The following is a 12,556-nucleotide window of genomic DNA, read 5'->3' on the forward strand; positions in this document are numbered from 1 at the left end:
CCATACTTGAATAAAAGCAGTATATTGATTATGCACTTTTAGTGCAGGTTAACAACTTGTTAACATGCTCTTTTTACTTCAACACTAATAATTACTGATAATTATAATCACACTAGTATTTCTATACTGCGACAACTTCTCACTTAACATGGTCTCTGCATTGCAAGAGTGTTCACTCCCTATACTGTGTTGGAAACAGCATAAAGTGGGATGATGAAAAAAGTACAATATAGTGCAATCAGAGAAAGTCTCGCTCAAACTTGCTTCTACCTTATGTCTTATTTTCCTGTCTCTTTCCCCTTCTCTGAAACAGACCAGAAGTTTTCGCCTTGGTCCCCGTCTCGAAAGTTCAATGAAGACAGACGCCTCCCTCCAGCCAGGAACATGAAGGGCTTATCGGGCAGCCGCTCCCAGCACCAGATCCCTTTACCCTATGGCTTGGACTATGACCCCCACGTCCATGACCTCCACACTCACCATGGCTCCGACTCCCGCCACTCATCCTACCTGCTCAGCCCCACGGAGAGCTGCCCCATGGACTTCCACCACCGCTACTCGCCACGCAGCTCCATCCACTCGGACTGCATGATGATGTCCCCTGTCATGATGCCTCCAGCTGCTGTGTCTGACCACATCTCCAGCAGCACCTTTCCCAGAATGCACTACAGCTCTCAGTATTATGACTCAGCCACACGGGACGACTGCGCTGCCATCACAGCCTCTGCCACCTCCCCAGCGGTTGCTGCTGCCGCAGCCGCAGCAGCCGCCTCTTCCCATCTCGCCGGCACCAAGAGCAACCGCCTTCCTGCTAACCTACTGGACCAGTTTGAGAAACAACTGCCACTACACCGCGATGGCTTCCACACGTTACAGTACCAGCGCACCTCCACCACCACCGAGCAACGCAGCGAGAGTCCTGGCCGCATCAGACACCTTGTTCATTCTGTCCAGAAGCTCTTCACCAAGTCCCACTCCCTGGAGGGATCGTCCAAGATGAATGGCACCAAAGGTGATATGGGAGGTGGAGGAGGCAGTTATCACCATCATGGCCATCACTCCACCAAACATGGTAGCAAGAGGAGTAAGAGCAAAGAACGCAAGCACCGCTCTGGCGGCTGGTGGAGCTCCGATGACAACCTGGATAGTGACAGCACCTACCGCACACCCAGTGTCATGTCCAGGCACCATGGGGAACATGTCAGCCACTGCTACCCAGATTCCATGCACAGCCATCACTTTGGAGACCTGTCACTCAAGACCTCTAAGAGTAACAATGATGTCAAGTGCTCAGCCTGTGAGAGCATGGCCATGGCGCCCGAGGGCAAATTCATGAAGAGGAGCTCCTGGTCGACACTGACAGTCAGCCAGGCCAAGGAGGCCTACAGGAAGTCATCGCTTAATCTAGAGAAACCCATGATGCACTCGGACCTCAAACCTTCATCGCGAGTATGTCACTACCTGCAGGTAAGTTTACTTGATTTATGTTTAAAAATGGGAAATATATCAAAAAAAGTTAAATGTACAAAAAGTGGTTAAATGTATGGCAATTGTATGGGGGCACAGGAGGACGTTCTCCTGCAGAACAAAAAAAACAAAAACAGAAAGCCATGTAATCCCATGATTTACTATAGAACCTTGAAATACAGTAATGTTGCTAATCTTTGTTTAAAAGAAAAAATATATAGCCTTCGTCCAATGCAATTAAAAGGATTCTTGTCATTGTTGAATATCTATCTCATTAGAAAGAGCTAACAAAACAGTATTTCAAGCCTGAATTTCAGTGGTGGGTTGAAAGGGCACTAAATGCAAAGAAAGCCTGAACATCAACTATCTGAAAATAAAACCATAATTGAGATCAATATCCACCTATCACCATAGAGGACCTTCTGAGTAAAATGCAGTGATTGATGGATAAGAAATCCTGCCAGGGAGGCTTTTCAGGTTCCACCTTTCTTTCTGTTACTCTCCTAAGGACAATTACAGTGTCCAGAGTGAGGAGCCAATATATTTAACCAGGATTCCCTTTTGTGTAGTCACCTCAGGGAGCTATTGTCTATTAAGATGTAGAGATCAATTGTTGGAATCAATGTCATGGTGGAAGAGAATACAGGGCATACCTTAGCGAGACTTCAGTATGGAAAACACACAGGTTAGGTGTCTAAACAAAAAATATGAACTGTTAAGCCAGAGCTGATATAGTGGGTTGTAAACTAAAATAGAAATAAATAGTGTTTTACACAGTTTTTCAGGCCTTTGTCTTTACCATCTCACTGAAACATTAAGAGACTGGACTAGTTTAGCCACAGATACTGGCTTCAAAAACACAGTCAAAAGCAAAGTGTTTGAGGTAACGGCTGGCTTTGATTACATTTTTTTTCTTTTTTGATTTTCAGCACTTACTCTCATCCACAGTTACATTCACTTTTCAATTAGCTTCATATGAAGGTGATTTAAGATCTACAAATATTGAAAATATGGTGACAGGTATTTCAGCTTTCAACTACAAAAGGGGCATCATCAGGCCTTAATAAAATATTTAGGGGTTAGCTGTGCTTTGAAACTCTGCACCTCCCAAGAACACTTTTCTATAAGGAGAAGTTGGCCTGGACAACCCATAATGAAATGGCCTACTGCTTGTAATGGGGGTGAATAGAGCTGAAGTGGTTGGCCATTATTAAAGTTCCCCCCCACTCCCCCACAAGATGATATATGCCTTCTAGTAACAATGCATTCATCCTGCTTTAGCCCTTTTTTCACATTATGCCCTGTTAGCATTGTGCTTGTCCTCACACAATCACGGTAAAAGCTAAATTTGTTGGCCACACTTGCATTTGGACCAAACATTTGCAAGACTTACTTATATGCATGCACTAGTATTGAATTAAACTTACCCTACTTTTACTAATGACAGTGAACATTGCTGCTCTCACATAAAGCTACTAGATGCATTTCTGTCCATGCTTAGAGAAGAAGAGGTTGAATCTTTGCCCAGTGCAGGCACTTTGATGTGTAGTGCACCATTACACACAGACACACAAACTGCACTTGTTTGTGTGCCATGGGGACAGGAAGACTCTGTCAATACAGAGAGGCTCTCTAACTGGCATTTGACAAGCTTATGTGTCAGCGGGCAGAGACCATGCAGCTGCCACATGGGCACATTCTGCACTGAGCGTGTCCACACTGAGAGCCTTATGCAGTGGAAAACGTTAGGGGGGATCTTTACTCGTTGTGGTCATTGCTCTGTGTGCTCATCGGATTTGATCTGTTTGATGTGGGTCATTTATGTCTTTGTTCACTTGTGATGAGGAGGAAAGGTCTGCATTTGGCAAGCTGTTAGCATAATATTTCAGCAAGTGTCAAGTCTTCAGGCTAGCCTTCTTAACCCAACAACCTCAGTTGTACTGTAGTGTGAGAATTATGTCAAACAAACTGACTATTACGCATGGTGAAAAAAGCAGCCATAGACGGCCAATATGGCGGAATATATATATATATATATAAATAAATATATATATTTTGGGTACACACTAAGGTTGTGAAAACCTTAAAGATCATCATGAAACATCGACTGACAGACATTGGATGTCTACAGGAATTAGCCTACAGTACATTACAAAGAAATCTGCAATCATTTTCAGCTATAAATCTTAAAACTTTTATGATCTCAATGAGGCTCAATGTACAGATATTGTTCATTGTGTAAATGTTCTATAGTGATTTTAAAAATGACTTAATAAGCGTAGGCCTGCTGTAAATCACTAAAAGCCAACTTTAAATAACAACATTTATCTACTTTCTATTTTTGCATTTGTATTGCTTTCTTTAAAATTTAAGGATTGGCTTTTACTAATAATTAAAACATTTTATGGCTTACTTAGTCTCCTGTGTAAGAGAAATACTTCATTTTAATGGGGTAAAGCTTGGTAACAAAGCGTAAATAGAAAATGGTTTGGCCTGGTCCAAAGATTTTGAAGCATGTTTTACAATATGAGAAACAGTATAATGTGCAGTTAAGGCAAACTGTGCAAATCTTTTGCAGTATTCCATTTATCATCTAGCTTCAAATCAATCAAATCTTCTTGCACTTGCTTGTCTGAAATGTAGCCAGTGCAGTGGTTTCCCTTTAGTGTAATAATGAAATCTCTTAGGCGATGGAGGGGATTTGAAAAGATTATCGGGGGAGGAACTTTGTCTCTTCTTGATGTCTCTATTAGAGTATCAACTGTAACATCCGTAAAGGTTGAGCTGGTCTCCTCCCTTTAATATACAGTGGTCATTGCAACATATTATGTATTATGGAGCACCCTGCATTTAGACAGTGTGGTACTGTATGCCTGAATAAACCAACAGAGCATTTCCCCTGAAATAAATGCCACAGTTACAGGGACAGATTTTGTGTTACAATCTGCACTCCTGGTGACTAAGCTTTCACAACCTACTTCAGACTTTAGTAGACTGCATTCAGTGTCAAAAATTGCACATTTTATCACTCCAACAACCAACAACTAAACAGCACACTGTGGGAAGAAATTACAGGACTCATTCACTTACGAACAAGAAATTGTTCTGCCAGTTCTTACAGGTCAGTGTTTGCTACATGGTTTTACGAAATTAACCCTCTATAGTAAAAAGTTTCTTAATCCCAAGGTTGTTTTTTTACTAAGTATTCTCAGTGTTTAGTGTCTAATGATGGTGTTAAACAGCTTGCCTATGTAGCTGCTTTGGAGGCACAGCTGAACATGCTCCTTCAGGTGTAGAATCAAATGAGCACAAAAATTAGATAATGCTAATGAGCTAGCACGATGCATCCATGAGTGATGGCTGCCTTAATAACCACAGCCCCAGACAATTAAAGGTGGTGCATTAGGAGGAAAATGATTCTTTTACTTTATTGCTGTCTTTGAGCCTAATTAATTTAGTTTCCAGTCAATTTCTGCATTTTATTTCCACTCATGTGGGAGAGGATAAATGTATGCATGGCAAATTAGTGTGTGTGATAGTTTTACTGATAGGTCTTTGAAGGAAGACAGAAGCAAGTCAGCTCATTTTTAGGTTACCTTTCCAAGTTAGGTGAAGTTGGAAAGCACAACCTTTTTTTTAAGTGGATGACACACAAAGATGATATCGCAAATATCGCAACATTAGCAAACAGAATGATTATCATTCATATCCCTACTCTGCTGCTGTGTACTGGCAACATGGCAGCGAGCCATGCTGCCCAAAAAGATTCAAAAGGAGAGTTCTAGTAGCATATGGTCTAAATGCTTCCCAACCCCTTTGCATTTTGACTACAAAAACATCTGAGTAAAATATGCTAGATTAATGATGGTGGAAAGCAATGGGTGCTATTTTTAGCATCTCTGTTCTTCCCTGTTTTTTCCACTTACCATCTCCCATAGAGAAAAAAAAGTTCATCAATTTAATGTTAAGTGCCCAATGCTGTCTTGTCTTTCACCTGTCTGCCCTGCTGAAGCAGATTGTCAAGTCAGAAAAGGAAAGACTGAGAAGGTGAGAGATGGACGACAACTGCAGATAGTGAAAACAGATGAAAATGAAAATTACTCCACCATCGGCCACTCTGCTCTCTGTGAGAAAAGGTTCAGCGACTCTGGCAGAGAAACACCAAAGCTATATGATTGGGCATAGTGAGTAACTGGCAGAGCATTAGGGACAGCCCTTTGCCTCAGGCTGTTGTTTCAAGAGCTAAGGCTGCCCTGTCCACTGGGACAACTGCTACAGCTGCACCACACACTGACACAGTGTTGTACTTAGTACACGACTCAATCAATACTGTGCCGGAGCATGGAGTGTGCGACACATTGCCATCGTAAATCACCATCTTAGGGAACACAAAACCTCACTGTGTTTGTGAGGGGCATTGATTTACATCTCATTAATTATTTGTCAATATTAATCACAGTTCAGTCTCAAAATGTTGAGGGTAATTGCTTCTTAGGAGTAAGTTATAGTCTACCTTGATTTCTATGACATCAAAATCTAATTAAAACTTACTGGTTATCAGTACATGAGCACTTGGTTACGTGTAGAGGTTTGTAGCAGAACACCACACAGTGTACACTAATTAGTTCACAATCACTTAATCACTAAACTTATCCTGATGCTGTTATGTTAAGAACAGTTACTGTTCACACTTATGAGAATATTTAACATGAAAAGCTATTTATGCTGCATTGTGTCATGGCTGTGGTCACATACATATTTGTATGTTAAGGATTTATGTAGTTTTTGATCACATTCAGGTACTGCATGTCAAAAACATATGCAATGCTCCTTTGGCTGTCAGTCAAAGCTAATTTAAGTAGGGATGCTGTGCCATTAATGACAGTGTGCTGATTTAAGAGTTGCAGCCCTATCTTCAGCGCTATGATTGGCAGCATTAGCTGTGCAAGCAAAAAAATACACAAACTGCATCACCGCCAAAAGTGGGAAGGAAAATTCTATTAATCATTTTCTACAAATCCTTGAATTGAGTATGCCCATGTTTTGAATTGCAATACGAGAGCCATTCTCAAAGGTTGTTTTACCCTTCCCATTCAACTGGTTTGATGATCATGCAGATTTAAAGTAGTATTTGAGCTCCTTCTAGAAACATGCTGATGAATCTACTTCACGTCAATTTTATTCCAAACCACAAACTCTATTAAAAATAATGAATGAGAAAGGCTGTTGATATTATTAAAGTTATGTAGTTGTTGAAATGATGAAATACTGCTGACATACTGTGAAACTGGAAAATATTTAATATATTTAAAGTTCTAGGACTTACAAATACACCACAACTCCTTTAAATTATGGATCTAGAAGTGGGTGTTTGTCGTGTCTAAAAATCTTCAACAAACCTGTAAATGTATGGGTGTAACTTTTGATCCAACCCTGTACTTTGACCAAGATGTTTGGACTATGCAAAGAGACCTTAACATCTGAGGGAAACCCATGCAAACATGGCAACAGCATACTTATACTTCATAAGCACTGCTATTAAGGTCCTGCTTATAACCCATAGCGCTGTTGATTTATCTCTCTTGTAGATGAAAGGCACAGTACCCGACCAGTTGTCTTCACACAATGCAGTCGTTATTACCACTCACTAGACCAAAGAATATAAATGCCTTCAGAATTTGGACACTTGAATAAAATGGCAGATTGTGAACATATAAAGTAGCAGGCAATGATTTCACACCCCATAAAGAGAGACTGCGTCTGAATGTTTCAGCTTCTTGGTGGCCCTCTAGGGGCCACAGGCAGTAATGACAACAGGAAAACAAATGTTTCATTATTCCTGACAAATAGGAATATTTGTCTGCTTGGACAAAACTAAGAGAATCAAATAAAATTCAGATTTTTCATTTCTCAAAGTATGAAATCTTATTTAAAGTAATAAAGTCTAATTGCTATTGTGTGTTTCACTATTGCACTATTGGAAAAAGCAATATAAAAACAGTAACCTGTTACTTTTGATTATTTTACTTCCAACACTGGAGGTAAAAAACGAGTAATGTATCCTGTTGACTTCAGCTACTGCTTTAGTTGTCACGTTTTGTTGCGTTGGTTTGTGCCATTTCACCAACAGTGGTCCATGTTTTTCATAAGAATGATACAAAGTGCCTGTTCATGGATGCAGTTAGGAACTTAGCTTAGAGAAACCCATTGGATCGACTGTCATGGTTGGAGTAAGGTTAAGCATTGAGTTTAATTTGAGATCCCAGACTCTGAGGGAAATTAAATAGAGGTGAAGCTTGAAACCAGGGATGTGAATCAGCCTAATTATCTGAAATTCCAGCCAGAGCTTATCCGAATAGTTGTTCAATACAGTTCTCACACCCTTTGTCTAATTGGACCCCAATGTATTTTACAAAAAGTATATTTGATGAAGCTCAACCCACTGTTACATGGCTAAACAAGTCACCTCACCACAGATACCGGCTCAACTAAACTAAAGTAATATAACGTTATGAGTATGAATGTGTATGTAGTATTCAAAACAGGGTTGTTATCTCCCACAGGTACCCCAAGATGAGTGGAGCGGATACCCAGGCGAGAAGGATGACGAAATCCCGTGCCGACGGATGCGCAGCAGCAGTTATGTCAAAGCTATGGGAGAGGTGGATGATGAGAGTGGTGACTCTGACACCAGCCCTAAGACCTCCCCACAGAAGGCCATTCGGCCTGATGCGCTCGTCCTCAAATCAGCCATGCAGAGACCACATTTAGACTCCCATAGGTAAGCTTGGCTGCGTTGCTTAATATGTCCATTCCAAAGCTATGTGCTGATTACAATTTATTCCAATTGTTTTCATGAGACCATTAAAAGGATTAATTGATGCTCAGAAGGTATGCTCAAAAGTAGGCAACGTTTTAGAAATGTGCCTTTTTAAACTATCATTCTTTCAAAATATTCTCATTTATAGGAGTAGTTCTGTAATTGGTGGTTGTCTTTAGGGTCAACTAACTTGTTTTACTTTAACATTAATTATTAGATAAAAGGTAATAGATTCTGTTGAAGTGTGTAAGTGAATCTGAGGAGTCAGGAACTGGACTGTCGGCTCCAGTGACTGATAAAGTTGTGGTACATTTAATGGTACAAAGACTTTACTATGAGGTCAGTACGAATGGTTAGAGGGTTAAGATTACAGTGTTGCACATAAACAGACACTCAGACAATGATGGTGGTGGAGATGACATGCAGGATGTTGTATGTGTTACAGGTCTCAGTGCTAGAGAGCCTGTGTGCAGATGATGTGTGCCTGTGAAAACAGGAATAAATGAAGAAGCAGGCAGTTCTGTGGCGTCTTCATTGGTAGTTTTCCCGGGCTATGTTTATTACATATTTCTTTCAAGTGCATTGTCTTTCACAAAATCACATAAATGTACAACAACTTAAATAAGCAACATTCACACATTCATATATTCACTATCCCACTTAAACACTCCATCCAGTCAATATAACTGGGACAACTGGGCATAAAACCCTCTCTAACCGTTCCACAACAGCAAAACTGGACCCACAGCTACTGTGGTGTAGGTGACGACACGGATCTTTAACAATGGACCTACTGTAGAAGACAAGGATCTTTAACAATGGACCTACTGTAGAAGACAAGGATCTTTAACAATGGACCTACTGTAGAAGACAAGGATCTTTAACAATGGCGGCGCCGCTCTAACAATACGACGAACGAGCGCTAACACAGGCTAACAAACAGGCACAACACTAATATACATATTTCGGTCACATTTAACCAACATACTCAGTGTGACACAACTCATTGAACATACAGATTTATATCACTTAATTATTTACAAATATTATGATGTGCAGGAGCCAGAAAACCCAGGGGAATGTACTGCTATTCTATCATTCAGCTAAGCTAACGTTAGCATCCGACAGTCAGTCTTAATACCGAACTCACGTTGCCTCTAAACAAATACATGAAACACAAATTTTAACAATTGTTCTATAAACATTTGTCTCTATTTAAATCGTGTTTATTTTGTATTTACATATTTTACTAACCTGTGAAAACAGGAATAAATGAAGAAGCAGGCAGTTCTGTGGCGTCTTCTTTGGTAGTTTTCCCGGGCTATGGGAAGACGTTGCGCGCTGCACTGCCACCTATTGGCCATAGGGTGAAATATACTTCTGAGGAAGTTAGTATAATAGATTATTCTATTTCATTGAATATTTTAACTAACAGTACATTACATCATATATTAATCAAATAAACAAAAATGTGACCATACATTTTGTGTGCGTCACATATGCAAACTACTACACACACACTTCTATAGTTCTAGGATGTTAAAGAATCATTTTATTATGTTTCAAGTTTCATGCACAACTGACTTGCATTGCAAGGATGGGTTCCAAGGGAGAGCATTAAAATAGGTTTGCATAAAATGTAGACCTCGTCTCCAATAAATATTTTCTTTACAACCTCCTTGAAATTTGAATTCAGAGCTTCCGCCCTTTGAACCATCTAACTCTGACTCACTACTTTGTGTACATGCTTGTCCAAGTAAAACTGTTTGCTGATGCTGTTGAGCTGTCCTTGAGAGATGTGAAGAGGTTTTCCATTATTTGGTGATTCCAAGTTGCTTGGCAACAAAAAAAGAGTTTTGGTTGTCGTTCCTTACATCATTGTATGCATGCTTGGATAACTGTATTAAGCTGCTATTTAGAGCTGGGCTGTATTACTTGTTGGTCTGTTTTATAACCACATCACTTACCTGCTCTTGAGTATTGTGGGCTTAGTATTCGATCAACACATTTTTCATGAGATCAACAATATGCTCTGCTGAACGCTGTAGTGCCAATTGTTTTTTTCGTTTGTGACCTTTTTCATCTGCTAGTTTCAATATTTGTCCAACATCTTACACAGGCTATGTTCCTCATCTCATCACAGTGTTGTTGACAAGTCTGTAGCAAAACTGTCACATTTATACAATGACAGCCTCTAGAGAGCAGGCTCAAATGTACTAGGGCTTACTGGATGAGGAATCATTGTCCCACAGAAGGGTATACATCAAAGTTACTGACTATTTTGTTAAGATGTTAAGTTTTCAGAGATCTTAAAACAGTGTCAATAATAGTAATAATTATTATAATTATGACAATTGTTATTAAATAATAATAATAATAATCACCTTTGACTGGGTTTTGGAGTTCACCTGTACTTCATTGCTGCAAGGTGAAAAGTTTAACAACTGCAGGTCAGCAAAGATTTTTAGGGGCATGTCCAGATACTCTTTAATAATTTCTCTGTGGTGAAATGTACATGTTGCAAACTCATATTCCGTTAATTTGTGACCCAAAGGATGCTATTCCATCACCTTCACATTGACACTAATCTTGTTGTTGCTCAGCTTGTTGTTCTATGTGACTGTTTTTTTCCAGGTAGTGCCTCTTTCAGATGTAGCCAAATTCTGTGAACCTGGGGAGGCGGCATGCATTCGTTATCCCTACTGCCACCCAGTGCTCTGTGCTATTTTTGTTACCATCATCTCAGCTGGGTTCTGATCACTTCAGCTTTTGTCCATAAAACAAATCCGCCCTCCTGTTTATTAGCCTTTGGTGGCGAATGTAGCTCTCATTGTTTGTCTAATAAGAACCAGAGACAAGCCGAAAACATGCTCTCTATAGTTTTGGGATGGAAGAATGTTTTCTCATAGGACACCTCGAGCTAGTTACAAAAATAGTTCACTGTTGATCTCAGCAGTTCAGAAACCGTCATGAGTCACTCAGATGGCTGATGTTCATTTTAGATAAAGATACTCTAACATGACCTTCACAAACAGAAAAATACACACGATGCCCATTGATTCTAGCCAATGATGTTCCATATGTGGCTTTTGAACTGTGCAATCATATCTATCCCCACCCCCTGTCCTTGTTCAGCCAGGGCTACCACTTGCAAACCACAAGAGATATGCGACCCCACCCTAGTGTCACGCTGGACCCTGCCGCCTTTCACCCTCCGCCCTTCCGCTCTCGCAACCAGAGCTACATGCGCGCCGTCAGCACCCTCAGTCAGGCTAGCTGCGTCAGCCAGGTGAGTCTTAAACACATACATCGCACAGAGGCAACACCTGTAGGCATTAATGAGAGCTTAAGTTATGTTGTTTTGTATGCTGTAGCTTTGTGTGGAGGGCTTCACAGAAACATAAAAACATCCACAGGTGTCCATATTGGAGGTCCAAAGCTGATTTAGAAGACATAGCTGTGGCTGTCTCAACTCAGGTCAATGGGCATAACTAATTTGTGCTGTTTTGGACTGGAAGTTGATGATGTAACTGATAGTCTAGCTCTGAATCAGCTCTAGACAGTCTAATATCGTTTATAGTGGGTTTTTTGAAGTATTTTGTTTGATTAAGAATCATGAAATTGTACATAATTGAGACACTAACATATCAGTTTCACATTAGACAATCGTTTCCTGATTTGGCCTACAGATATCCAGTGGTTTGTCTTGGTTTATTGAGAGTATTTACTACTACTTATGTTTAGAATTAGAGAGCAGGGCTAGAGACACAGTAACGCCATGTCTAACCTCACACATGAACCTTTTCAGCTATCTTCCCTTTTCATACCCTGCTATGAATCTATACATTTGGATCAATTGTGCAAGTCTGGTTTGGACCTCCATGGTGGAACAAGATATTGTTGCTATGAAGATTTGTGACACAAAAACAGACCCTCGAAAAGGAGGAGTATCAAAAGTAGGAATAAATGTTGTTCAAAAGAAGGGTTGTACAATCAGCTTACCCCTGCTGGTGCCAACACAGTTTAATAATAGCAGAAATAAACGTCTTAAATAATAGTGAGACACATCTCTCTTCTGTTATTTAATTTAGTATGATATAATCTGAAGTTATAAGAACAAAGCAAGGTTATGTGGACAGAGGACAGAAGAGGACATGACAGGAGAGAACAGAATTGGATTGATAGCTCCTTTTTAGTGGCATGATTTTGTTGCATGTTCTTGAAAATAAGTGAATTCGTCTTGTGTAAGCTAGAAAAAATTTGAATATTTGT

The 12,556-nt window shown here is 40.1% G+C and overlaps 1 protein-coding gene across 1 annotated transcript in view; it reads left to right on the top strand.

Moving 5' to 3' along the window:
* The window catches only part of LOC129106954 (disks large-associated protein 2-like), an 82,893-nt gene that overhangs the window by 44,323 nt on the left and 26,014 nt on the right, over window positions 1-12,556 (top strand). The window contains exons 2-4 of the mRNA XM_054618247.1: window positions 314-1,464; window positions 8,028-8,245; window positions 11,420-11,573. Of these exons, the coding sequence (XP_054474222.1) occupies window positions 314-1,464; window positions 8,028-8,245; window positions 11,420-11,573 (1,523 nt within the window). The remainder of the gene's footprint in view (window positions 1-313; window positions 1,465-8,027; window positions 8,246-11,419; window positions 11,574-12,556) is intronic.

Source organism: Anoplopoma fimbria, chromosome 18, assembly GCF_027596085.1.
Source record: "Anoplopoma fimbria isolate UVic2021 breed Golden Eagle Sablefish chromosome 18, Afim_UVic_2022, whole genome shotgun sequence".
NCBI classification, from domain to species: domain Eukaryota; kingdom Metazoa; phylum Chordata; class Actinopteri; order Perciformes; family Anoplopomatidae; genus Anoplopoma; species Anoplopoma fimbria.